Here is a 25,425-nt window from a genome sequence, read left to right as displayed (position 1 = left end):
AGGGTGGGAGAAGGTAAGGGACACAGTGCAGGAGACAATCCCTGCCTGTGTTGCTTGTTCTAGGTCATTAAGCTTTCATGGGAGCCATCCCTGCATGTTGACGAATAACCATGGGTTTGAGTGCGTACCCGGATGAAATGAGTGTGTACTTATAAATTAGCTCAGAATCCATTTACTTAGAGTCCTTCAGTAAATTTTTTAAAAATCAGGTCTTGGCTAATCCATGTTCTCAGCAGGATAGAAATAATCAGTAGAAAATAAGAGTACATCTCTTCTGATATTTGTAAGGCACATTTAGCAAGATGGTACATAGAACAGAACACTCATTTAGTAGGATGGACTTAATTTAAGACAATTGGACTTCACCAAAAGAAAAACAGGCTCTGATATTCCTACATATTTTTCCTTCCCTCTGGAGTTGTTTTCACAAGAGTGAAGTTATGTTGAGTAGGAAAATCTCTGAACTGGGGGTTGGCAGATTGTATTCTAGCTCCACATTTATGACTGCCTTGCTGTGTGCCTTGGAAAAATCCCTCTGCAGGCTTCAGTCTCCTCCTCCTAGAATGAAGTTTGGTTGATTCCAGTCCCACAAGACCTGGCCATGCTCCTCCTCCCTCCTCTGCTATCCCCACCTCACTGTGCTCCAGACACACTGACCTCTGCTCTTTCCACAGTCATGTCACACTGTTTCCAGCCCCAGGACCTTTGCCTGTGCTGTCCTCTCTGCCACTGTCCTCATCGCCCACTTGTAGTGCATTACGGTATTCACTTCATCTTTCTATCAGTTACATTACCCTTTGAAAGTAAAGAATTTGTTTTCTTGTTTCTTGTGAATGTCTCTCCTCAGAATATGAGCTCCATAGAAGCGGGACAGAGTCTCTTTGTATTATTAACCTTAATATTCTGAATACTTTGAACCTTATTGCAATACAGTGGATACTCAACCAACAGTTCCAAATCAATGGATAATTGTCAACAAATGAAAGATTTCTAAATCTAGATTTCTAGAATTCTAGATCTTTCTTCAAATACAATATATAGTGTTGTCTCCAGTGAAACCTTTGTGCAATTAGATGCATCTTACCATGCATGCATTACTCTAGAGTTCCTCTGCTTATCGCCCCTGCACTACACTGCTGTGTCTGGTATTTGGTTCTCTCTCCCAGTCCAGGAAATACTCCCTGTAGCTAAGGGCCCCATGGGCTCCCATCCAGTGGAGGTAAATGACCACTTCACTATCCCAGTGAACGGGCTCAAAATCTCCAACACCATCTCTGCAGCTCCCTTCCTCAATGTGTGTTGGAGTCTAGAAGCTATGCTCCTTCACCAGCACCAGCGTTCAGAATGCTGGCATTGAGAAACCTATGCTTCTCTCCTCCTCATTGCAACACTGCTGGTAGACCACGCTGCTCATAGTACTTCTACTGAAGGATTTCATGTGTTGGGGGGCATTGAATGGAAACTGCGGACACATATCATGAATAATAATAAGTATTGAAAATTATCATAAATTTTCTCAATCCATCTAAAAATCCCCCTAGTAATGAATTATTCATTGATATTTTCACTTTTAGTCTCCCTGCTTCAGTGTTTCTGCCTTAACACATTTTTCTCTCATTGGCTGCAAATGTCAATTTGCAAATTTGTATTCCTTTGTCTATTTAAAGTAAGTCAACTCTCTGTTTTCACCTCTTCTTCTTCATTATATCCTATACAACTTCATGTTCCACACATAATCAGGTCATCAGGAATTTTTTATATAGAGAACCATCTCCTGCATATAGATCATGCCATTTTCCTGGTATGCAAAAGCACCTGCAAAAATTCTCACTTTAAATGGAATTAGCTTTTTATTAGGGGTACCTGGGTGGCTTAGTTGGTTAGGTGTGTGATTTTTTTTTTTTTAAGATTTTATTTATTTATTTGACAGAGAGAGAGATAGCGAGAGCAGGAACACAAGCAGGGGGAGTGGGAGAGGGAGAAGCAGGCTTCCCGCCGAGCAGGGAGCCCGATGCGGGGCTCGATCCCAGGACCCTGGGATCACGACCTGAGCCGAAGGCAGCCGCTCAACGACTGAGCCACCCAGGCGCCCCTAAGTGCGTGATTCTTGATTTTGACTCAGGCCATGATCTCAGAGTTGTGAGATTGAGCCCTGAGTCTGGCTCTGCACTAAGCATGGAGCCTGCTTAAGATTCTCTCTCTCTCCTTCCCTCTGTCTCCCCCCACACACACTTGTGCTCTCTCTCTAAATAAATAAATAAAATAGAATTAGGTTTTTTCTCTTTCTTGCTACATTAATATCACCTATAAAATGATGTTAACTTTCCAAAGCACATTGGAACATTATTCTGAACACTTGGTAGAAAATAAAAGTATGACCTTACCTCTGATCTGCTTGCTCTTCACTCCATAGACAATGGGGTTGAGTGCAGGTGGGATAACAATGTAGAAGTTGGCAAACATGATGTGGAAAGTGCGAGACATTGTGTCCAAAGCGATGCGCAAGGATGGAGAAAAAGGCAGGTGTATAAAACATGAAAATGACACAGACATGGGAACCACAGGTGCCAAGGGCCTTCTGGCGGGCATCCCAGGAGGGGAGGTGGGAGACCTCACAGAGGATGAGGGTGTAGGAGACAGCAATGAGAATCACATCTGAGATGACCGTCATGATGGGAACAAAAAAGCCATACCAGATGTTGACGGAGATGTCAGCACAGGCGAGCCGGGCAACACCTACGTGCTCACAGTATGTGTGAGGGATGATGTGTGTCCTGCAGAAAGGGAGACGTATGAGCAGCAATACAACTGGCAGGATGATGCTGAAGCTTCGAAAGGAGATGCCCACTGCAATCTTGATGATGGTCTCGGGGGTCAGAATTGTGGTGTATCTCAGGGGGGAGCAGATAGCCACGTGGCGGTCAAATGCCATGGCCAGGAGTATAGCTGAGTCCAGGACAAAGCTGTAGTGCAGAAAGAATAACTGGGTGAGGCAACCAGGAAAACTGATTTTCTGGGGACCAAACCAGAAGATGGCAAGGGTTTTGGGGACACATGTGGTAGACACTATCTGATCTGTCATGGCTAGCATGGAAAGGAAAAAGAACATGGGTGCATGAAGACTCCTCTCCACAGCAATGAGGTAGAGAAGGATACTGTTGCCCACAATGGCCACGAGATAGATAATGCAGAAGGGGATGCTGATCCAGACATGGTACTGTTCAAGGCCAGGGATGCCCAAAAAGGTAAAGTCACCTGTGTCGTAGCTACTCAGGTTATACATGGTCAGCGTGGTCTGAGGAATGGATTCTGTATCTGAAAAACAAGTTGTGTATAATGAACCTGAGTAAATTGTATGGTAATTCTTCCTCCACCCTCTTCTTCAGGTTAGTTCTCCTCTTTCCTATCTACCAAGAAAAACCTCCCAGTCCTAGTAAAGGCAATATTCATGCCTTGACGAGTGATTCCCCATTAAAAAAAAGAAGAAGAAAGAAAGAAAGATACCCCAGACATGACACTCCTGGTACTCATCACTCAGTTCCTCTGGAATCTTCAACCTGCATACTATTTTATTTCCATGTAATGACTGAGTGTTCCCTGGGTCAAAGTAATTAGTTTCTATATAGACTTGAGTATAGAGAAAAACAATTTAACCACATGCAGAGAAAGAAAGAAACTAAGAAAGTGGGGCACAATTGGAAAAATAAGGAGATAACAATTATGACTCCTATTGTAGTCCAAGCTTTACAAAGTATTAGCTCATTTAGAACAGTCTTCTGAGATATGTATTTTCTTTCCAACAAAAACAGCTCTACTTTATTACAGGGAAGCTGTAGGAGCAGAACAAGTGAGGGTGTCTGCAGGAACTCCCATCACTGAGTGGGACTGCCAGGCTCACATCTATCCACAAGTGAGGGTGTCTGCAGGAACTCCCATCACTGAGTGGGACTGCCAGGCTCACATCTATCTGGAAGGCAGGAGAGGATCAGCGTCCTGCCCTCTTTGGTCCATTTTGGGACCAGGAGTCCAGGTCCTCATTTCTTGGGGCCCAGGTAAGAATGAGCCTTTTCTGTTTTCCCCAGGGTCTCCAGCAGAGTGTTTGTACTGTGCTCAGAGTTGATGGAGTTGATGGGCAGGTCAAGGTCAAACTCAGTTCTCCCCAGCTTGTTGAGCACTCTACTCACAGCTTTAGAGCAGCCTTCCCAGGTCATGTCCACAGAGAACTCATGCTTCAGCATGGCTGTGGATATGGCCAGAGATATGTATTTTTATCCCCCTATATTTTTTTTTACAGAATCTGAAACTCTGAGACATAATCTTACCCAATATCTCATCTTGGATAACGGGCAGAGCCAAGATCATTCCGGTCCACAGCTAATCCTCCATTATGCTTCAGTGCCACACCAGGGGATTGCTCAGGAGACACACTGTTAGATGCCAAGCACTGAGAAGGGGCCTGGGATGTAGGGAAGTCAATATGGAAAACCTAACACTCAAACTGCAGTGTGTCCAGCACACTAACCCTATGCTGATTGCAGTTACTCTCCTGATACCCCTTACACTATAGCAGCTGGGATTTGCAGACCAGAATGTTCTCTGAGACTGATGTTTGGTGCCCCACCATGGAGCACAGTATGGAAGTGGATATGCAACTCAGCCTCCAGCCCCCTCTTAGTACTGAATGAAGAAATTGGTTCAAGTGTCCTTTTAAAAAAAATATGTACTGATATTATTACATTTTAAAATAATATTTTAGGAGGGTTAACTTATATGTAAGCATGTTGTGATTGACATTTATTGTAACTTTAGCCCATTTATCATCATTGTTTCCTAGAATAAGAAAAAAGAATCTTTACAATATTTTGAATGAAAATAAACTACCCACAATAGCACTATGATACAAGCAGCATTATTATACCCCTATTATAGAGACTAACATAGAAGGTAAGTTCAGTAAGACCCAAATCCAGGTACTTCTGACTCCAAATTGTGTGATTTAAACTTCTGTGGTACCTCTTCCCCAAACCATAAACATGTGGCTTAAAAAAAAGGGGGGGGGGGAAAGAAGAAAAGAAAAGAAACTGTCAAAGACATGTATTCGAAGAGAGTAATTGAGGGACCTCTAGTGGAAAAAATATGGAATCGATACATTCTAAATCTCAAGTCAAGATAAAAGCAAACAAGCAACCTCTCTAACAAAACGAATATTTTTGGAAACCTTCAGTACACTACACAAGTCTAAAACTCTTTACATGAAATCACTTCTATAATCCTCTTAAAAACCCTGTGAGACAGGTAATAATGTTGCCTACATTTCAAAGATGCAGAAATGGAGGCACAGAGAAGTTAAGTAACCTGCCAAAGGCTGCATGAGAAGTAAGTCTTTACATAAACTGTCATGTAATAAAAAAAATTCTCCATATGGTATATGGCACGTGACACATACATGATATCTATATAGCAGAAGATATAAAATTAAGTCACGTGAAGAAAACACAGACAAATCCCTTATGAACCTACAGACAAATGCTGTGTGTGTCTAATCTATAACCGCAAACGCAACGACAACATGAAATCATGGAATTCAGACACCGAGAACAGGTTGGTGATAAACAGAGGTGGAGGTGGGTGTTAGTGAAATGGGTAAAGGTGGTCAAATGCACAAAATTCCAGTTATAAAATAAATGAGTCCTGGGGATGGAATGTACAGTATGGTGACTCAGGTTAATAATAATATATTATATATTTGAAACTTGCCAAGAGAATAGATCTTCAAAATTCTTACCACAAAAAAAAAAAAATTCCAACTATGCATGGTGATAGATGTAACTAGGCATATTGTGATAATCATTTCACAGCAAGTGTAACATCCTTGTCAGTCGCCTATCCCAACCTTTTCCCTCAAGGTATAATATCACCTTTTTTTTTTTTTAAGATTTTATTTATTTATTTGACAGAGAGGGACACAGTGAGAGAGGGAATACAAGCAGGGGGAGTGGGAGAGGGAGAAGCAGGCTTCCTGCCGAGCAGGAAGCCCGATGCGGGGCTCGATCCCAGGACCCTGGGATCATGACCTGAGCCGAAGGCAGACGCTTAACGACTGAGCCACCCAGGTGCCCCCAAGGTATAGTATCATCTTGAATAGCTTCATTTTGTTCCTGAAAGGTCAGGTACCCAATTCTAGGATTCTATCTTGAAGAACTGTTACTTAGAATTCACTGGCCTCATTATCACACATTTACACATGCTAACTGTGTATCTGCTCAGCTATGCGGTTCAGTGATTACCAATGTGTTCTTCAACAACCCTGAGCCCTCAGGGCATTGACTTTTTTGCTACTTTCATTCACTATCCTGGTGTCTTTTCATTCCTCTTTTCTAGGTTAAATTCTGATTCATCATGTCAACAACTCTCTCATACATATTTTGCTCGCCTTTGCTCCCATCATGTATGAATGCAAAACTCAACTCCTAGATTCACCACCCTAATAAGTTCTTCAGATTAAGACAGGAAGGCACTTAACTAGACATGTTTATGTTCCCTTAATTTCACGATCATCAACCTTAAACTTCACCCACAACACTGCCGAATGACCCAACAACATGATCTTGTTCAGCTCAGTCTCCCTGGATGACTTTTTTTCCTGCTTTTCTCCAAGCACATCCACCAACTCCAACTCTTTTTCTCTCAACAGATAATCTTTCATTTCACTTCACACAGAAATTCAAAGGCATTGTGTGTGAAATCATGTGAGACAGCTATCACTTCTGTGTGTGTGTATGTGTGTGTGTGTATAATTAGAAAAAAAGGGAAAAAAATCCCTTTTGTATCTGGATCCAAAAACAAACCCATCCCTCTCTCTCAAATCTTCCAATCTTGTCAGGTATCTTTCATAATCATTTATTCTCTTTCTTGCCTTTGTCTTCAACCTAGCCTTTTAAAAAGTTTACTCCTTCAATATTTAAACAATTAAAATGGCTCAAATAGTTTCTAGTCTAAATTAGATATGTAGTTGTCTACACCACGTACATGCTTCTCATGTCCTGCTTACCCTTTAACCCAGGCTAATCTCATTTCTGTCCTCAACTTTACACCAAAGCAGCTTTTGCTAACATTACCAATGAAGTCCATGCCCCACCCTTGCTGGACTTCTCGGCAGCATCTGACACTATTCACTATCCCCTCCATCTTGAAATATCCTGTCAATGTTTTATCACAACACTTTTAGTTTTTCTTCAACCTTTCTGGCATCTCATCTCATCCTTTGCCTGTTCTTCTTATTCTATGTAACTTTTTTTAAATTTTATTTTATTATGTTAATCACCATACATTACATCATTAGTTTTTGATGTAGTGTTCCATGATTCATTGTTTGTGTATAACACCCAGTGCTCCATTCAATACATGCCCTCTTTAATACCCATCACCAGGTTAACGCATCCACCCACCCCCTCCCCTCTAGAACCCTCAGTTTGTTTCTCAGAGTCCATAGTCTCCCATGGTTCATCTCCCCCTCTGATTCTCCCCCGTTCATTTTTCTAAGACTGTTGAATCACAGACCTGTACCTCTGAAACAAATAATACATTATATGTTTAAAAAAAAGAGAGAAGATATTCTATGTATCTTAAGTCCTGGGGTTCTTCAAGGCTCTGCTTGAAGCCCCCTATTCTCTTCACAATTTTCCTGATCTAGATCATCAATTCCTAAGATCCCAATTAATAGCTATACATGACATCTCCCAATTCTTTACCTCTCCTTTACGTCTTACAAGACACATATATTCAACTCCTTTCTGGATATCTTCTTATGGATATCTCATAGCACTCAAGTTTAATTTTCAAAAATTAAAATTAAGACCCATCATATTTCTTCAGAAACCCTCTGTCCCCTCTTGTGTATAATATTTCACAGAAAACTAATACCATCCACTAAATGAGCCAAAGCAAAAATCTGAATTGCATTTACACTTTTCTCTCTTTAAATCCCCATGTGCAATTGATTATATTGATCTAATCCTTTTGGAATCAAAATTAAAAATCTTCAGCATAGCTAACAAGGTATCCACACTCTGGTCTTGTTACCTCTTCAGTCTTCCTGTTACACTCCAGGAATGTTTGCCAGAAAAAGAAGTCCTGCTTTTTCTAAAAATGTGTGTGTTAAAGGCAATTTCCATATAAGAAATATGGTAAATTCCTCTACTTTATTTCCAGGGTTCCAACTATAGTATTTAGTTATTTCTTCAAATTTTGACTTAAGCATCTGCTGAGACTCACACTTCTTCTCTGCAGATGAACAGAAATGAGGCCAGGGATATTGGAAAGCCATGTGATGAAGAGAAATGAGACCACTATGACTCCCTGCAGGTGAGCTATCATACTGCAAGGTATTCAAAGCGGTACCCGAGGCCGTGAGGGCCAGGCCTCGATGCTGCCCTTCTCTGAACAACCGTCATTGTAGATAAATAAAGTCTAAATGGATAAAGTGTGCCGTTCTAAAAACAGGTAAGCTACCACATGGTCCTCAGTGCCAAAGTCTCCTGACTCTGAGACTGTGCACCTATTTCCTCCTTGACTTTAGAACAAGTGTCCCCATCCCTCTTCCTATCTCCAAGCAATGCTAGGTTCTACTTATCATTCAGGTCTCAACTAAGCCCCCTTTCATTCAGCTGAAATATTACTCCCCCGGGAACAGTCTTTCTGATCTATGTTAGAAAATTCTATTTCCAAATCGTATTTCCTCTTTTCTGAAATTCATCGTATTTGCCACCACCTGTTTACTGCTTATTTTCTCTGCTAGACAGCAATCTCTATAAAGGCAAAGATCATGTTAGTTTTGTTCTTCCTGCTTTTGTTGTTGTTGTTATTGTTGTTTCAAAATGCTTTCAATATCTGCCCAATAGTGGCACTTAAAAAGTGCTCAGTGACTATCTCCGGAACTGAATGTTGTTATTGAGTCAAGACAAGAAGAATATTCTCATTTTCTCTGAAAATACATTTGAAATCTTTAGATATCTGTTACTAAATAAATAAAGGAAAATAAACCCATGCAAAGTGGCAGCCAATAATACGCCAAACCAGGAAAGTGCTAAAGGCATTTCCACTTAAGATAAAAAGATCATGGTTATCAAAACATTTGTATTAACATTGCTCAAGAAGTTTTATCCAGAGAAATAAGGCTGTTTACTTTTGCCCGCCCCCTTTGTCTTGGTTGAGGTGAAGATTCTTCCAGAAAACGTTTTCTTAACTCCAAGACCGGGTCCTCTTATTCATATCCACAGAACCATGTACTTATGTCCTATGGAAGCACACGTAATTTTATTGTCTATATTTGCCTATCTTCTACCCGTCTTGAGTATAAAGACATTTTCATAGTCATAGTTTTATATTTTGATTCTAGTTTAATTTCTATAAACACTTAAGGTTTGTTGAATAGATAAATAATGTTTAAATCATTGCACACAAGTCTCTGTTTGATATGGGACCTGGGTCCTTTTTCTGCCACATGTCTCCCTACTCCACCTCCATTTTCCCTTCTACTTATTCTATATTCCCTTAAAGTACAGCTTAATTAATAAGTGACTAAAATAATAAATGAGTGAGTGAAATAAAACACACACACACACGGAAATCTTAGGCAAAGTTTACACAAAGTCACATTATTGTTACTTCTTAAGAACCTGCATTTTAGAGTCAAGATTCAGATTTGCATTTGATCAGTGCCTGTTTTTTCATTATACCAAACATGTTATATGATCTCTCCAAAATGCCTGTTTCCTCATAGAATTTTTGTGGGCATTACATGAGAAAAGTCCTCAGCTCAGTGTTAAGCTCTCAGTAGGTAGTGACTATTATGTAATGTCATTATTATTACAAACACTTGTAAGTATACACAAATGCCAGGAACCCACACAGTAACATAAAATTTCAAATCACACAGAAAACAGAGTTTGAGTCTGCTCTTCCAGATCCAGGCTCTCAGACCATGTGGTCTGGGCAGTTGAATTGTGTCCTGAAGAAAAGTTCCAGTCCTGTTCATTCCCATTTGCCCCATTTGTCCATTCTCATGCCAACCCCTGAGACTGTTTAAAATCTGGCCCCTGGGCCTGCAGACTCTATTTCATGGGGAATACTGGATTGAGCCCACCCCTGTCTTTTCTTAGCATGTCCTTGCCCTCCTCTTGGGTCCTCTGTCTGTCCTTCAGTTAGCTGCCCCAGGATCCTGAGCTCTGCCCTTGGTTTCCCCAACACTCACCAAACCTAGGTCCTTGGTGAGGACCGAAGATACACAGAAATGGCACCCTCAAGCAACCAGTCCTTTTATTTCTCTTCCTGGACGTTAGAGAGGGCACTCAAAACTTGTGGGCCCCTGAGAGACCACAACCACAAACCCAATTAGTGGCTTTGGCCTGCACAGGAAGCACTTCCCAGGGGTCTAGCTCCTGAGGCTCTGAGGTCCCAAGGCTGGGGTGGACTGAGTCCCTGCAGACTCCTGTCTTCTAGAACAGGCCGTATCCTGAGTGGGCACAGTCCCCTGGGGCTTACAAAATGGCAAGTACACTCTCCACCACTGCTAAAGCCATCCGCAGTGAAATCTGTGTGTGTGTGTGTGTGTGTGTGTGTGTGTGTGTATGTGAGAGAGAGAGAGAGACAGAGACAGAGAGAGAGGAATTGCATGTCTCTGTGGGTTGTTGCCTTTATGTCATAAATAATCATTTGTGTAACTTTACGTAATGGTGGTTTTAGTATGAAAATGCAAATAGACCTATGAAAGGAGGGGTACAGGTTCTTCTCTCTGATTCAAGCCTAGAAAGGGAATGCCTTTGCTATCGCGAATCAGTCCTATTGATCAAACACTTGAACTGTCGTGTAAAACTCCTTACACACATGCTTGCCAGCCCCAGCAATTGAGACTTGAGGATATTTTTAGAACACATTCCTCCTTTGTCCCCACTCTTTAGTCCCTTGTCACCCCTCTGCTATTGGACCCTCACTCTTCTGAAGATTTCAGTTCCTTCCCACCAATCCATCCTCTTCTCTCAAGCCATAATCATCTTCCTAAAAGAGAAATATGATCATCATTTTTGCCGAGTTTATAAAGCCTTTTGTGTAAATAAATATACACATACAATATCTAGCAGTTTCAGGCCCTTGACTTCCTCTGCAGTATCACCTCCTGTCACTTGTCCTCCAAACACCCTAAATTCCAGACTAATCTATTTGGGGTTCCAAATACACATTATAATTTTGCAAGCATCATCCCTGTGCATATGGTATTCCTTCTTTCTAGAATATCCTTCCTATCCTTTTCTGTCTGACTAAGCTTAAAACCTAGAATCACCTATTTGGAAAGTTACCCCTTATGCCCCCTTGACTTTACCCCTGCCTTAGCATTAATCACATTACATTGTCATTATCTGTTTAGCTTTCTGTTTCTGCTTCTAGAAGGCAAGTTTCTGGATGATAAGGACCTTATTCCTGATGTTTGCCATTAGATTTCTATGGTTGTTCGCAAAGTAGGCATTCAACTCTGTTCTTAATTACTAGTAGTAAAATCAATGTTATTAGCATGTATTTGTATGACATTTATTTTATAACATCTTATAAAGTTACCAATAATAATACCAATTAGAAAATAATTTTACATTGCATCTGGAAAAAGCCTGAAATGTATACCTGTATATTCACAAATCTAATTACCCACCTCTTCACACACAGTTTATGGTCATTGTCTTCCTGAAGTTATAGCATAATATAGAAAAGAAAAGAAATAGTTCCCATTGCTGAATCTTAAACAGTTTATCAGTTACAGTGATATCACGAACTCAGATTAAAACAGAATATTTTTACAGAAGTGTACATTACATGAAAACCTCTCTTTTTTTAAAGATTTATTTATTTATTTGAGAGAGAGAGCATGAGCAGGGGGAGGGGCAAAGAGAGAGGGAGAGAATCCTCAAGCATACTTCCCACTGAGACTGGAGCCTGATGCAAGGCTTGATCCCAGGACCCTGAGATCATGACCTGAGCCGGAATCAAGAGATGGACCCTCAACTGACTGGGTGCCTGAAACCTCTTTTTTACTGTAACATTTCCATAGTCTTCTCTCAGTTCAAACACCTACCCCATCCCAGTTCCTTTTTCAGGAAAATTTATGTCCTATGACAAGCATGATTAGTAGGGAGGAAAATAAAGAACTGTGGCATCTAATTGCTGCCCTTGATTTACTTTTGTCTTTGGGGAAGTGTCTGCCATGTTTTACATAAATTTTTCATTTATTCATATAACATATTTTGGGAAACAGTTGTTATTCTGAGTAGAATCAATGGTGCCAGATACAGTATGGGTATCGTGATGTATATGTGCAGCCTAGGGCATTTTGATGCTGATAGCCTGGTGGATATAGGGGCCCCCACGGCGAGATGACGAAACATCACAAAGATAAAGAATTCAGGTGATTATAAATACAAACAAGTATGGTGGTTTCAAAATATGTTCACAAATTTTATGATACTCCTGTCTTCAAGGGATAGGGCTTAATTCTCCTCCAACTGAGTATGAGTTGGACTCAGTGACTCATCTCTAAAAAACAGCATTTGGTGGATGCACGCTTTCTGAGACTAGCCCATAAAAGGCATTGAGGATTCCTCTTTGCTCTCTCTCTCCTTAATTGCCCACTCTGGGCGAAGCCAGCCTTCATGCCATGTGGACACTCAAACAGCCTGTGTGGGGAGGAGCTAAAACCTCTTCGCTAACAAACAGCACTACCTAGTGATCATCTTGGAACCAGTTCCTCCAGCTCCTGCCAAGCTTTCAGATGCCTGCAACCCCAATAACTTGTGAACTGCAACCAGTAAGAGACTCAAAACAGAACCTTCTAGGTATGCCAGTCCTGAAGTCTTGACACACAGAGCCTGAGATAATCAATGTTTATTGTTAAGTTAATTTTGGGGGTAACTTGTTACACAGCATAGATAGCTGATAGAAAAAGGAACAAAGATTATCCTATAAAGTCCTACCTATGGATAAGGAACTGAAGGTCAAGGCAAAGTAACTGCAGTTCTTAGCTACTTGGGCCACTTAAAGATAATCCACTATAATTCTACTTAAATCACCCCCTTTGAAATTATTTCAACAGGGGAGGCCACCTGCACCTGTGAAATACAGTAAGCACCAGGCATGATATCTGTCAAAGGATTTCAAGATCACTTTTTTCACACGACAAACATTTATTAAGACCAGAATAATATGTCAGGCCCAGAAACCAGGCATTATGCTAGACCCTGGATATTCAGAAATAAATATCAGTATTCCACTAGAGAACATAACCTGCTAAGGTCAACAGGCTTGTAAAATGAAATTTCAATACAGAATAAGAGTCCCAGGAAACCCACAGATGTCCATGGAAACTGAGTGGAGGAATCATACCACAGCCTAGGAACTAGAAAAGATCTTGAGGAACCAGTTAACCTACTATGAGTCTCAAGATGAAAAAAGGTTAAAGATCAACAGAAAAAAGACATGTCAGGCCAAGAGACCAGCATGTGCAAAAGATTAGAGGTGTGGGGGGATAGGACGTATTCTGGGACATGGGTGTCACTTAGCAGACCCGGGTACATTCTCTGAAGTGCTCAGAAATGAAACTGGCTTGGTGGGCAGGCCACCACTCATTCCTTCCTGCACGCACACATTCAATCATTCAATGCAGATATACCGAGCACCTGCTAGGAGCAAGGCACTTTCCTAGGCACCAGGACCACAGTGAAAAACAAAACAGATGCAATGCCTCTCCTCATGGAGCATTCAGTCCATTGAGGAAGAATATATTATTCAAATAATCAACAGATTATGTGTGTAAAAATAATCACTACGTTTGATAAATGTGATGAAAATCTATAAGATGTTATAAAAGTAAATAATAGAGATATTTGGTCAGACCTGGGGAAGGTGAGAAAAGATTCTGTGAGAAAAAATATTTTAAAGAGGATGTCAATTTTAACTAAAAGCTAATAAAAGAGATAATATTTATTGGGCTCTTGCTATGTGTCAATTATAGGACCAAACCCTTTAGAAACATCAAATGTGGCCCTTCCTCCCTCCCATTATGGTAGATCCCCTTATTGTTTCCATATCATAGATATGAAAAATGATACATAGGAAGTTTATCCAATTGTTCAGCTGCTAAGTGGAGAATTTTCTACCTTAGATAGTCTGGCTCCTGAACCCTACTTCACGTTACACTACATTATCTCCAGTAGACTAAAGGAAAAAGGGAGAACATTCCAGAAACAGAGAAAAGTATATGCAAAGACCGTTAGGCAAGAAGGAGGAAGATGTGAATATAAGCTCCTTAGAAGCAAGTATTTTATTTTCATTTGGGCTCATATACTTAAAAAAAAATGAATAGGAGTATAACAAGTTATGGGCAATAGAAGCCTTTTTTGGTAAGTGAATAGCCTGTTCAAGGAACCATATTGAAAGATGACATTCAGCTTAGCGGCGCGTTCCCTGGCCCAGTTTCCCATTCTCCTGTACACATTCATCCAACCACGTTTGTTGGCGTAATCTACAGGACAGCATAGAGGAGGGAATAAGGTTTGTGGCCAAACACTGACTGCTGGCTGCAATTTACTAACTCCAACAGTCCTCTTGTTTGAATTAAGAAATGTATTTAAACATCCAGGCTCCAGTCCTCATGTGGGCTTGGACATCTTACCAACTCACAAGTTTTAAGGATTGATCTGCGAGGCTATATGTAAGGCATTTTGTACATTGTTTGGGACATTACATGACAATCATTTTTACATGTTTTATTTTATTCTAGTCACTGTGTGACAGACGCTGTGGAAGCAGCTATGGCCAAGGCATTTTTTTACTGTCCTAGGGAGATCACAGATTCATGGGGAAGCAGGCAGTTCCAGGACAGAGTGACAAGATCCAAGATCTTAAAAGGCACAAGGAGCTGTGAGGAACCAGAGGAGGGTGCTGCACTGAATTAGGGGAGAGGGAAGGATGGTTATTTTATGTTAGAGCTGTGTTTGAAGGAAAAATAGGCAAACCATGGGATTAGAAACATGCTAGTCAGAGAGAACATTGTTTCAAATGTGAAAAAGCAAATGAGAACCCAGTGAGAGTGGAGGGACATCTGGGAGGTGGGTGAGGCTTAGAGGGAACCAGGAGATCAGAAGAGTTTGGGGGTGGGGGGGCAGGAACTTGTTCCTTATGCTTTGGAACTTGGATCTTATTTTAAAGGCTAAAGGATGAAGGGGCTCATAGAAGGTTTTACTTGGGAGTAAGACAGAATAAAATTGACATATTGGAAAGTCCACTCTGGCTGTCATAAGGACTTGCTGCTGGAATGGGGAAGATGCACTTGGAATGAAGCTTTAGAGTCAACAAAATTAATTAATTTCACTGTAGCCCAGGCAGAGATGATGAGGAATGAGGCAGGCTGAGAGGACACAAGAATGAATTAAATAATGTTCCCTCCAGAGCTGGGACTAGAGTGAAGCTAGGGAGGTGCCCAGGTTACAAAATTTAAGGAGGCACTCTCTCAGGGATTTAAGTGAGCACTTAAGACCCTGAGAGAGAGTGCCTCCTTAAATTGTGTGCCTGAGGCGTCCCCATGGGGTTCAGTACATGGACAATCAAAGTATTATTGCCAGTTCATCAGGAAAGGAGGTAAGTATTTTCTTGACTCGTTTGTCCCTGTCTGCAGTTTAGGGGGAGACAAGAGAGGCACCAAGTCCCAGAGATCACTCCCTTGGGATTTTCCAGGAGCAATAAATGATCCTGGGCTCATTCAGCCTTCTGTGCAGTGGGAGTCTCCCTTCTGTTGAGGGAATGGATGCAGGTGACTGAGCTAGGTTGCACAGATAACAGGTGAACTTAGACACAGACATGTAGCAGTTACTGTAATCAGCTACATTTCAAGAAGCCATTCCTTTTTCTGTGGACTGGCCACATGAGTAGGAGGTAAAAGATGTAATTTTTTTAGGGATGCCTGGGTGGCTCAGTCGTTAAGCGTCTGCCTTCGGCTCAGGTCATGATCCCAGGGTCCTGGGATCGAGTCCCACACCGGGCTCCCTGCTCAGCAGGGAGTCTGCTTCTCCATCTCCCTCTGCTGCTCCCCCTGCTTGTGCTCGCGCTCTCTCTCTGACAAATAAATAAAAATCTTTAAAAAAAAAAAGAGATGTAATTTTTTTAGATTGTATTTTTTTGACCATCCTTCCCCATGACTTTCATTCTCTGGATCTGCATTTCCCCTCTCCTCTCCCTGCAGCAATTTCTCCCTACCTCTAGGCTCAGCCTTCTTGTGCTCTTTCCAAGAATAATGACCACTCCTATACCTTGCTCTTTGAGCCTCCCACAGCGACACTTTACAGCTACGATGATCTCATTCTAGTTGGTTACTCACAGGAGAGCGCATGATGAGAACACTAGTAGTCCATCACTGAATGAGACAGACTCTTTTTTTAATTTAAATTTGTTGATTAACATATAGTGTATTATTAGTTTTAGAAGTAAATTTCAGTGATTAATCAGTTGCATATAACACCCAGAGCTCATTACATCATGTGCCCTCCTTAATGTCCATCACCCAGTTACCCCATCCCCCATCCCCTCCCCTCCACTAACCCTGTTTTTTCATATGTTTAAGAGTTTCTTATGGTTTTTCTCCTTCTCTGATTTTGTTTTATTTTTTCCTCCCTTCCTCTATGATCCTCTGTTTTGTATCTTAAATTCCACATGAGTGAAATCATATGATAATTGTCTTTCTCTGATTGACTTATTTCACTTAGCATGATACCCTCTAGTTCCATCCATGTCATTGCAAATGGCAAGATTTCAGTTTTTGATAGCTGAGTAGTATTCCATTGTATATTTTTACCACATTTTCTTTATCTATTCATCTGTCAGTGGACATCTGTGCTCTTTCCATAGTTTGGCTATTGTGGACATTGCTACTATAAACATTGGGGTGCATGTGCCTCTTCAGATCTCTACATTTGTATCTTTGGGGTAAACACCTAGTAGTGCAATTGGTGGGTCATAGGATAGCTCTATTTTTGAGGAACTCCATACTGTTTTCCAGAGTGGCTGCACCAGCTTGCATTCCCAACAACAATGGAGGAGGATTCCCCTTTCTCCACTTCCTTGCCAACATCTGTCATTTCCTCACTTGTTAATTTTAACCATTCTGACTGGTGTGAGGTGGTATCTCATTGTGGTTTTGATTTGTGTTTTCCTGATGCCGAATGATGTTGAACACTTTTTCATGTATCTGTTGGCCATTTGTATGTCTTCTTTAGAGAAATGTCTGCTCTGAAACAGGTTCTTATTTTTTTTTAAGATTTTATTTATTTATTTGACAGAGAGAGACAGCAAGAGAGGGAACACAAGCAGGGGGAGTGGGAGAGGGAGAAGCAGGCTTCCCGCTGAGCAGGGAATCCCAATGCAGGGTTTGATCCCAGGACTCTGAAATCATAACCTAAGCCGAAGGCAGACGCTTAACAATTGAGCTACCCAGGCACCCCTAAAGGCTCTTAATAGAGTCTATTTCAAGAGAGTGTTCTGATCTTTTAACCCAGGTGGGACTCCAGATCTGAACTGTGCCTGAACGGGTGGTCTGGGGAAAGGAAGCTCTTGATAGATCAAGGAAATCATGGATTTTATGGGTCCTTCTCAAATCATTTCCTCTGTGGGTGGTGAAACCCTGACTTTGAGTTCTTGGTTGCCTGTCTATGAAGTCTGGGCTCATGCACACAGCTTCTTCCACGTTAAAAGCATGAGACACCACATCAGATATGTCATTTTGTCCAGCAAGTTAATCTCTGTATAAGTAAGGAGAATGCTCTGGTTTTTAACCTTAAATACTAGGAAAATATCTTAATATGAAGTAAAAAACAAATGTATTGTGTATTGTTTTATGCATACCTCTTTTGTTGGTAAATGTAATTCCCTATTCTTTGCCATGCAAATTTATGGCACCAATGAATATTTTAATTGATGGTAGTCAATACCAGACTCCCAGTTTATTTTATTTATTTTTTTAACTATTTTTTTATTATGTTATGTTAATCACCATACATTACATCATTAGTTTTTGATGTAGCATTCCATGATTCATTGTTTGCGTATAACACCCAGTGCTCCATGCAGTACGTGCCCTCCTTAATACACATCACCAGACTAACCCATTCTCCCACCCCCCTCCCCTCTAGAACCCTCAGTTTGTTTGTCAGAGTCCATAGTCTCTCATGGTTCGGCTCCCCCTCTGATTTCCACCCCCTTCATTTTTCCCTTCCTGCTATCTTCTTCTTTTTTTTTTTTTAACATTTAATGTATTATTTGTTTCAGAGGTACAAGTCTGTGATTCAACAGTCTTACCCAATTCACAGCACTTACCATAACACATACCCTCCCCAATGTCTATCACCCAGCCACCCCATCCCTCCCATTCCCCACCACTCCTGCAACCCTCAGTTTGTTTCCTGAGATTAAGAATTCCTCATATCAGTGAGGTCATATGATACATGTCTTTCTCTGATTGACTTATTTCGCTCAGCATAATACCCTCCAGTTCCATCCACGTCATTGCAAATGGCAAGATTTCATTCCTTTTGATGGCTGCATAATATTCCATTGTATTATATATACCACATCTTCTTTAACAGTCAAAGAGCAACTATAGATGGGTCCTTTGTCTGGAGCTAGTCCAACAGAGTTAGATTAGAAGGGATATTGGGTAAATTCCTTGAAAGGTGGAAGACATAAATCAAATAACTTCTAATAAAAGCTTGCATTTTTGGCACTCCCCTTAATAACAACAAAACAACTTCATCAAATTATTGTCATATATTTGACAATAGTAAAATAATGTCATATTTTTCCATATAATAGAAAAATAGAAACTATCAAGACAAAACAAAAATAAAATAAAATCTCCTATTAGTTTACTATGCAGATATAACAATAATTATTTCCATGTTTTATCCATCAGAAAGCCTATCTATGCAAATATTTATGTGCCAGTGATTTGTTCAACAATGACACCAAGCATAAGCATTTTGTAACCTTTTTAAAAATTCAATAAAAAATGGCAACTATTAAATGTCATTTATTATTTTTTTTAAAGATTTTATTTATTTATTTGAGAGAGAATGAGAGAGAGCACATGAGATGGGGGAGGGTCAGAGGGAGAAGCAGACTCCCTGCCGAGCAGGGAGCCCGATGCGGGACTCCATCCAGGGACTCCAGGATCATGACCTGAGCGGAAGGCAGTCGCTTAACCAACTGAGCCACCCAGGCACCCAAATGTCATTTATTTTTAAAATAAAATGAATTAAGCTATCTTTGTATATAAGTTATCTTTTCTGACACAGAATAACAAGGTTTTTCTGTTAGTAAGGAAATTAAGGTTTTTTTCAATGAAGGCTTAACTTTCTTTTAATGAAGATTTTAGTCTATTTAAAATGATGGCAGGATGGGGTGCCTGGGTGGCTAACTTGGTTAAGCCTCTGACTCTTGATTTCAGCTCAGGTCATGATATCAGGGTCCTGAGATTGAACCCAATGTTGGCTCCACGCTGGGCATGGAGTCTGCTTGAGATTCTCTCTCTCCTTCTGCCTCTGCCCCTACCCTATCCCTTCTCAAAAGAAAAAAAAAAAAAAAAAAACCTTAAAATGATGGCAGGGTTGGAAATTTTATTTTGATTTTCTTTAAGGAGTATAGTATCCATTATATGTTACCTTTTCAGTGATGACACGCATTTAGCACGAGGTAGAGGGTTTCACAAAAATCTCTGGGAGGGGCGATTTGAGGAAAGTCAACTGTATTATGTTTCCTGAAGGGTAGAATTTTCTTGTTTACTAATTTTATTCAAACTCAGTGCTTGCACCCTATGAAATAAACATTGAAGGAATTAAAAACCAACAAAGAAAGAAATTATGAAATCTATTTTTAAAGGAGTTTAAATAAGAAGTGGTTTGTATCAGTATCCAATTACATCTATGATTTACATTTTTAACTTCCTCAAGTTACTTATTTATGATTATGCTTCTTTAAAGTAATGAAGTTGGAAAAAAAGTAATGAAGTTGGGATGTGTTAATAAAGAAAACTCTGAGATAGGGAAACTATATTTTTGAATAATCTAAGTAAACTTTCGTGTATAGAGTCTCAATCTGAGTGAGGTGTTCTATAACCAGCTCCACCCATTCTCAAGCAGCTGTATCCCCACCTGTGATGATGGCTGTTCATAATTCACTAAAATCTTTCACTATTGAAACTTCAAAACAAAGGATACCTATAATCAATGGATAATAATTAAACAGAAAACACCTGTATTGGCACCATGGTTCTATAAGCTATACCTTGACATGTGAGATTTCTAATTTATAGGTTTTGAACTTTTCCCTTTGATGCACATGTGGATATCTCTATACTCATTGTAGGTGATTAATAGGTGTTTAGTTGATCAAAAGATCAATAGTTGATTAGGTAAATATATGTACCAGATAACAGGATTGTTGTTTAACTAGTTCAATTAAAAAAAAAAAACTTTTGTTTTTATTTGGTTTTTAATATGCTTTACAAAAATTTATAATTTTCTTCCCTGTCTTAAAATATTTAGTCAGAGAATACAATTTATTATTACAGGTTTTAAAATTTCCTATTTACTTATCGTTTTAAATTTATGACCGTTGTGTGAGAAAACAGTACCAGCCTCAGGATTTTCCTCAGAAGCATCTTTGTGAAATTCTTTGATCCCACTTTGAATGTTTGGAATCTTTCTCCTCACTGTAGAATACTGCACACATTTAGGTCCGTACTTACCACCTTTAAGTAGGAGGGAATTTCCTAACCGAGATTTTATGTAGCAGATGTCTGAGTCCTTTGATCATGCTAGTTGATTGTGACAGGCTAGCTCTCAAACTTTCTCTCTCCTTACAAGTAAGTGGTGAAAATTCCATACCATAATTCAGGAATCATTCATCCCAACGATTCCATTGTCAATTATGATATGTTTATCCTCATTGGCATCCCTGGCCTGAAGGAGCTGCACATGTGGATCTCCATCTCCTTCTGCCTGATGTACCTGGGGGTTGTGTCAAGAAATGTTATCCTGATCCTCGTGGTGGCAGTGGAATGCAATCTTCATGAACCCATGTATCTCTTCCTCTCCATGTTGGCTTTTGGGGATCGATGCTATCCACATCCACAGTACCCAAAGCCCTGAGCATCTTCTGGTTTGATGATGTGGACATCTCTTTTGGTGGTTGTATAACCTATCTCTTCTTTATGCATTTTGCCTTTGTAGTGGAGTCAGGCATTCTCTTGGCCATGACTTTTGATCGTTATGTGGCCATCTGCCACCCACTGATGTATACCACCATTCTTAGCCATGGTGTCATCAGCAAAATAGGGGGTGCTGTAGTGCTCAGGAGTTTTGCAACTGTTTTCCCCATTATCTTCCTAGTGAAGCATCTGCCTTCTGCCGGACAAACATCATTGCCCACACATTTTGTGAACACTTGGGGCTGGCAAAGCTGGCTTGTGCTGATATCACCATCAACATTTGGTATGGAATCTCTGTGCCATTACTCAGTGTTGTGCTAGATATGGTGACAATAGTCATCTCCTATGGGCTCATTCTCCGGGCAGTCTTCAGGTTGCCATCCCACGATGCGTGAATGAAATCCCTTAGCACATGTGGTTCCCATATCTGTGTCATCCTCATGTTCTACCTTCCAGGGATTTTTACTGTCATTGCTCAGCGCTTTGGTCAAAAAATCCCCAAACATGTCTACATCCTGTTAGCCAATCTCTATGTTCTTGTTCCCCCCATGATGAGCTCATTTATCTATGGAGTAAAGACCAAGCAGATTCGGTGGCTGAGTGGACCTTGTGTTTTATTTGAAAAGGAAATGTTGCTGAGGATAACTGACTCCTGTGGTTTTTTAGAGGTGAGGAGAAAGGGTCCTATTAGAAAAGAGGACAGATAAGTTGTCATTTAGGATAGGCTCTACTTGCTGTGAAATTAGTCTTTTTTCATTGAATAGAGATGACCCAAATTGTATGTGTCCCTTATTTCAAAGGTAAATACGTTCTTGAAAACCCATGTATTTATAGGCGTAAAGTTACTATTTTAAATGTCTATAGGGTTCTTCAGTATTTAATAACAACATATTTCTATTTCTACCAAAGAAAAATAAGATTTATAGAACACTTCTCCATGTACTATTTAGATTTTTAGATCTCTATGTGTCCTCCCCAACAGCTATATTGAATACAGATTACAGTTCACACCAAAATTGTGCATAAATAAGGGAAATAAGGAGGTTATCCCTTCTAGCTCACTTTATTCACAGAACACCTTCACAATCTTGTAACACAAATGGGAATATTTGATGATAATAGATCTCATGAGTGCACAAATGAACTGATATTTACTGTTGTAAATTGGGAGAAAGAAAAAACAAGACAATTAGGTGTTTGGAAACACAAACTGCTTGGATGCTGCGTGTCCTGTGCCACCCTCCTAGTTTGCACTTGAGCAACCCTCTTTTTAGACTCCTTAACATCCATCTCACAGGATTGTGGTATGAGGATCCAAGAAAAATTGTATTCAAGTTCACTTTAGAAATTATAAAATGCTGTACCAATGTGTTTTGTCACTGTCGTTAATTTCATTATACTCCCTGGTATAAGCTTTCACCCTCCTTATAGTCAAAGGTTAAGAACAAAACAAAGCAAAAACCCCCGTCCTTTGTCTACAGCAAAGTCCTTCTATCTCCTGCCTCCTTTCTTTTCCCACCAGGGTTAATCTAGCTGCAGGAAGGTGTCCTCCCACAGCTTTTTCCTATCAGTCGTGTGCCGCCCACTTGGGATTGGAGATGACCATAGATACTCAGTCTGCGCCGCCCCTATTCCAGGCAGTGTGGGCTGGGTTTGCACTTCCTTCAGAAGCCCCTACAAGAATTTTCAAGGAAATTCTACCTTCCTCCATAACCATGGAACTTCCTTTCAGCTGTCTGCTCAGACTCCTGGCATATTTGGGGTATAGAGAAGATATTTTTGTGTTTTCCCTGAGTTGGGTTTTCTGAGTAATTTTTGCCAAAATCTGGGCATCCTGGGCCAAGAGCAAGTCTTGGGAAGTTAATTTACAATGATAGTGAGATAACTAAAGATAGTGATAAATCTCCAGAGAGATTCATCTGATTCCAGAAGGACAAAGACATGGCTGGGTTTATTGCTGAAAACAAGTGTTCATTTTTTCTCTGGAGAGATTTATTTCTCATCAGACTCCAAAGAAACTTTCCCTGAAGGAAGGGGGAGTCGAGGCGAGGAACAATAATCTCCCTGGCTTCTACAAGCAGGGAAAATACATTTTTCTTCACTCTTTGATTTTGCATGCACGGGACATTTGACCTAGCCTTCATTGTATAGCCTTAGTTGTAAGAATCAGGTATGGGAAACCACACAGTTGTTATTTGCTTTTTAAGTGAATAACGATAATCTATTCCTGATCTAGAACACTTTGTGTGTGCATTCAGGACAAAATTGATAACATGAGTATTTAAAATGCTTTGGTTTAGCTCAGAAAAGATGTGAAAGAGTGAGATCTCTGTGCTGGAGAAATCCTGCCTTCGTGGGAGCTAGGACAATGAGTAAGAGCAAATACTTTGAAATCAGACAGACTAATTAGCTTTATGCTCATCATGTATTATTTATGTGATACTGAACATTTTATTTAACTTTTTGATTAAGATCAGATTCACATAACATAAAAATTCACCATCTTAACCATTTTATAGTGTTCAATTTAATGGCTTTTAGTACATTTACAATGTTGTGCTATCATCCCCAATATCTAATTCCAGAACATTTTCATTGCCCCACAAGGAAACCACATCTTCACCAAGCAATCACTCTTTATTTCTCCTTCCCCCAGCCACCTAGCCACTAGTGATTGACTTTCTGTCTCTATGGATTTGACTATTCTGGACTTTTGACAATAATGGAATCATACAATACATCAGCCTTCTGTGTCTGGCTTCTGTCACTTGGCATAGTGTTTTCAAGGTTCATCCGTGTGATATTATGTATGAGAACTTTATTCTTTCAAATGGCTGAAAAAGACTCCATTGTTTAGATTGAACATATTTGTTTTATCCATTCATCAGTTGATATGCATTTGATATGAGTTGTTTCTATTTGGGGGACTATTATAAATAATGCTACTATAACATTTATTTATAAGTTTTGGTTTCAATTCTTTTTGATATATACCTGGGAGGAGGACTGGTTCATTTAATAATGCTATATTTAACCTTTTGAGGAAGTGCCAATCTGTATTCTACAGAGGCTGCACCATTTTACAGTCCTACTAGCAAAGCATCAGGGTTCAGGTTCTTCACATCCTCATCAACACTTATTATTTCCCATTTTTAAAAAAATTACAGTTATCTGGTGGGTGTGAACTAGAACAATAAAAGGGAATTGAAAAAATATTTCCTTTCACTCCCTTTCCTGCACACACACAGTGTTCTAGATCAGGAATAGATTATCATTATTCACTTAAAAAGCAAATAACAAGTGCAAGCTAAGCTTCAAATTCCAGAGGAAATAGCATGTGTGAAAGTTCAGAAGGAAAGGGAACATAGTTTGAAAAAGCATAAGACGTACAGGGTGATTGTAGCATAAAGGGCATGTGAGCCAAAGTGAGAGCAAGGGGGAGAGATGGATCAGCGGACATCAAGCAACAACTGGTCAGCACCAACCATGCTGTAAAAGGCTTTGAAGATAGGTTAAGGCATTTGAGTTTTCTTGCAGGCAAAATGGGTAACTTGAATGATTTTTAAGTAGAGGATTGACATGATTAATTGGGGTTTAGTAAAACCACTCTAGTTTCTGAGTAAAAAAATGGATGCAAGAGAGAAAAATTTAGAGTGAGCAAATTCCAAATGAGGCTGCTGAACAGATCCAGGACACACACACACACACACATGCACACACGCACACACACAGAGAGTGGTGATCATATTTTAATATGAAACATGTGAATGAATTTAAAGGATATTCAGAGGACATAATTGATAATAAATGAATTTTAGGTCATGTTGATTGTGGAGTTTCAGTGGGATAGCCAGGAGGTGTTACCAAATACAGAGTCGGCTATGTGGGACAGAGAAAGAATTGGGAGTAGAACTTTGGATGTGGGAATTTTCAGCATGCAGATGGTTATTGAATTTATGAGCTTACTGGGTGCTAAACAAGCCTATGAATAAAGTACTATTTTTTCTTTTCTTTCTTTTTTAAAATTTATTTAAGGACATTGAAACAAGATAAAAGGACCAAAGGAAGAGTAAACATTTTTTCGTTTAAGTTTTTTTTTTTTTAAGATTTTATTTTTTTATTTGACAGAG

The 25,425-nt window shown here is 39.9% G+C and overlaps 2 protein-coding genes and 1 pseudogene across 2 annotated transcripts; 1 reads left to right on the top strand and 2 right to left on the bottom strand.

The window, feature by feature from the left end:
• Window positions 1-2,343: 2,343 nt before the first annotated feature.
• Window positions 2,344-3,283, bottom strand: LOC110576496 (olfactory receptor 52H1). Its single transcript, XM_021685686.1, is given in 2 exon segments — window positions 2,344-2,479; window positions 2,481-3,283. Coding segments are annotated over 2 exon segments (939 nt in total).
• Window positions 3,284-4,034: 751 nt separating this feature from the next.
• On the bottom strand, window positions 4,035-4,238 carry LOC110576434 (copper transport protein ATOX1-like). The gene has a single exon (XM_044919766.1). The coding sequence runs from the start codon at window positions 4,236-4,238 to the stop codon at window positions 4,035-4,037; it is 204 nt and encodes a 67-aa protein (XP_044775701.1).
• Window positions 4,239-5,569: 1,331 nt separating this feature from the next.
• Window positions 5,570-25,287, top strand: LOC110576435 (annotated as a pseudogene).
• Window positions 25,288-25,425: the final 138 nt, after the last annotated feature.

Source organism: Neomonachus schauinslandi, chromosome 11 (genome assembly GCF_002201575.2).
Source record: "Neomonachus schauinslandi chromosome 11, ASM220157v2, whole genome shotgun sequence".
Lineage (NCBI taxonomy): Eukaryota > Metazoa > Chordata > Mammalia > Carnivora > Phocidae > Neomonachus > Neomonachus schauinslandi.
This window is presented reverse-complemented; position numbering and strand designations above follow the sequence as displayed.

Bases quoted from the DNA above. Each gene is read 5' to 3' on its own strand.
- LOC110576434 (XM_044919766.1), bottom strand. From the start codon at position 4,238: ATGCTGAAGCATGAGTTCTCTGTGGACATGACCTGGGAAGGCTGCTCT.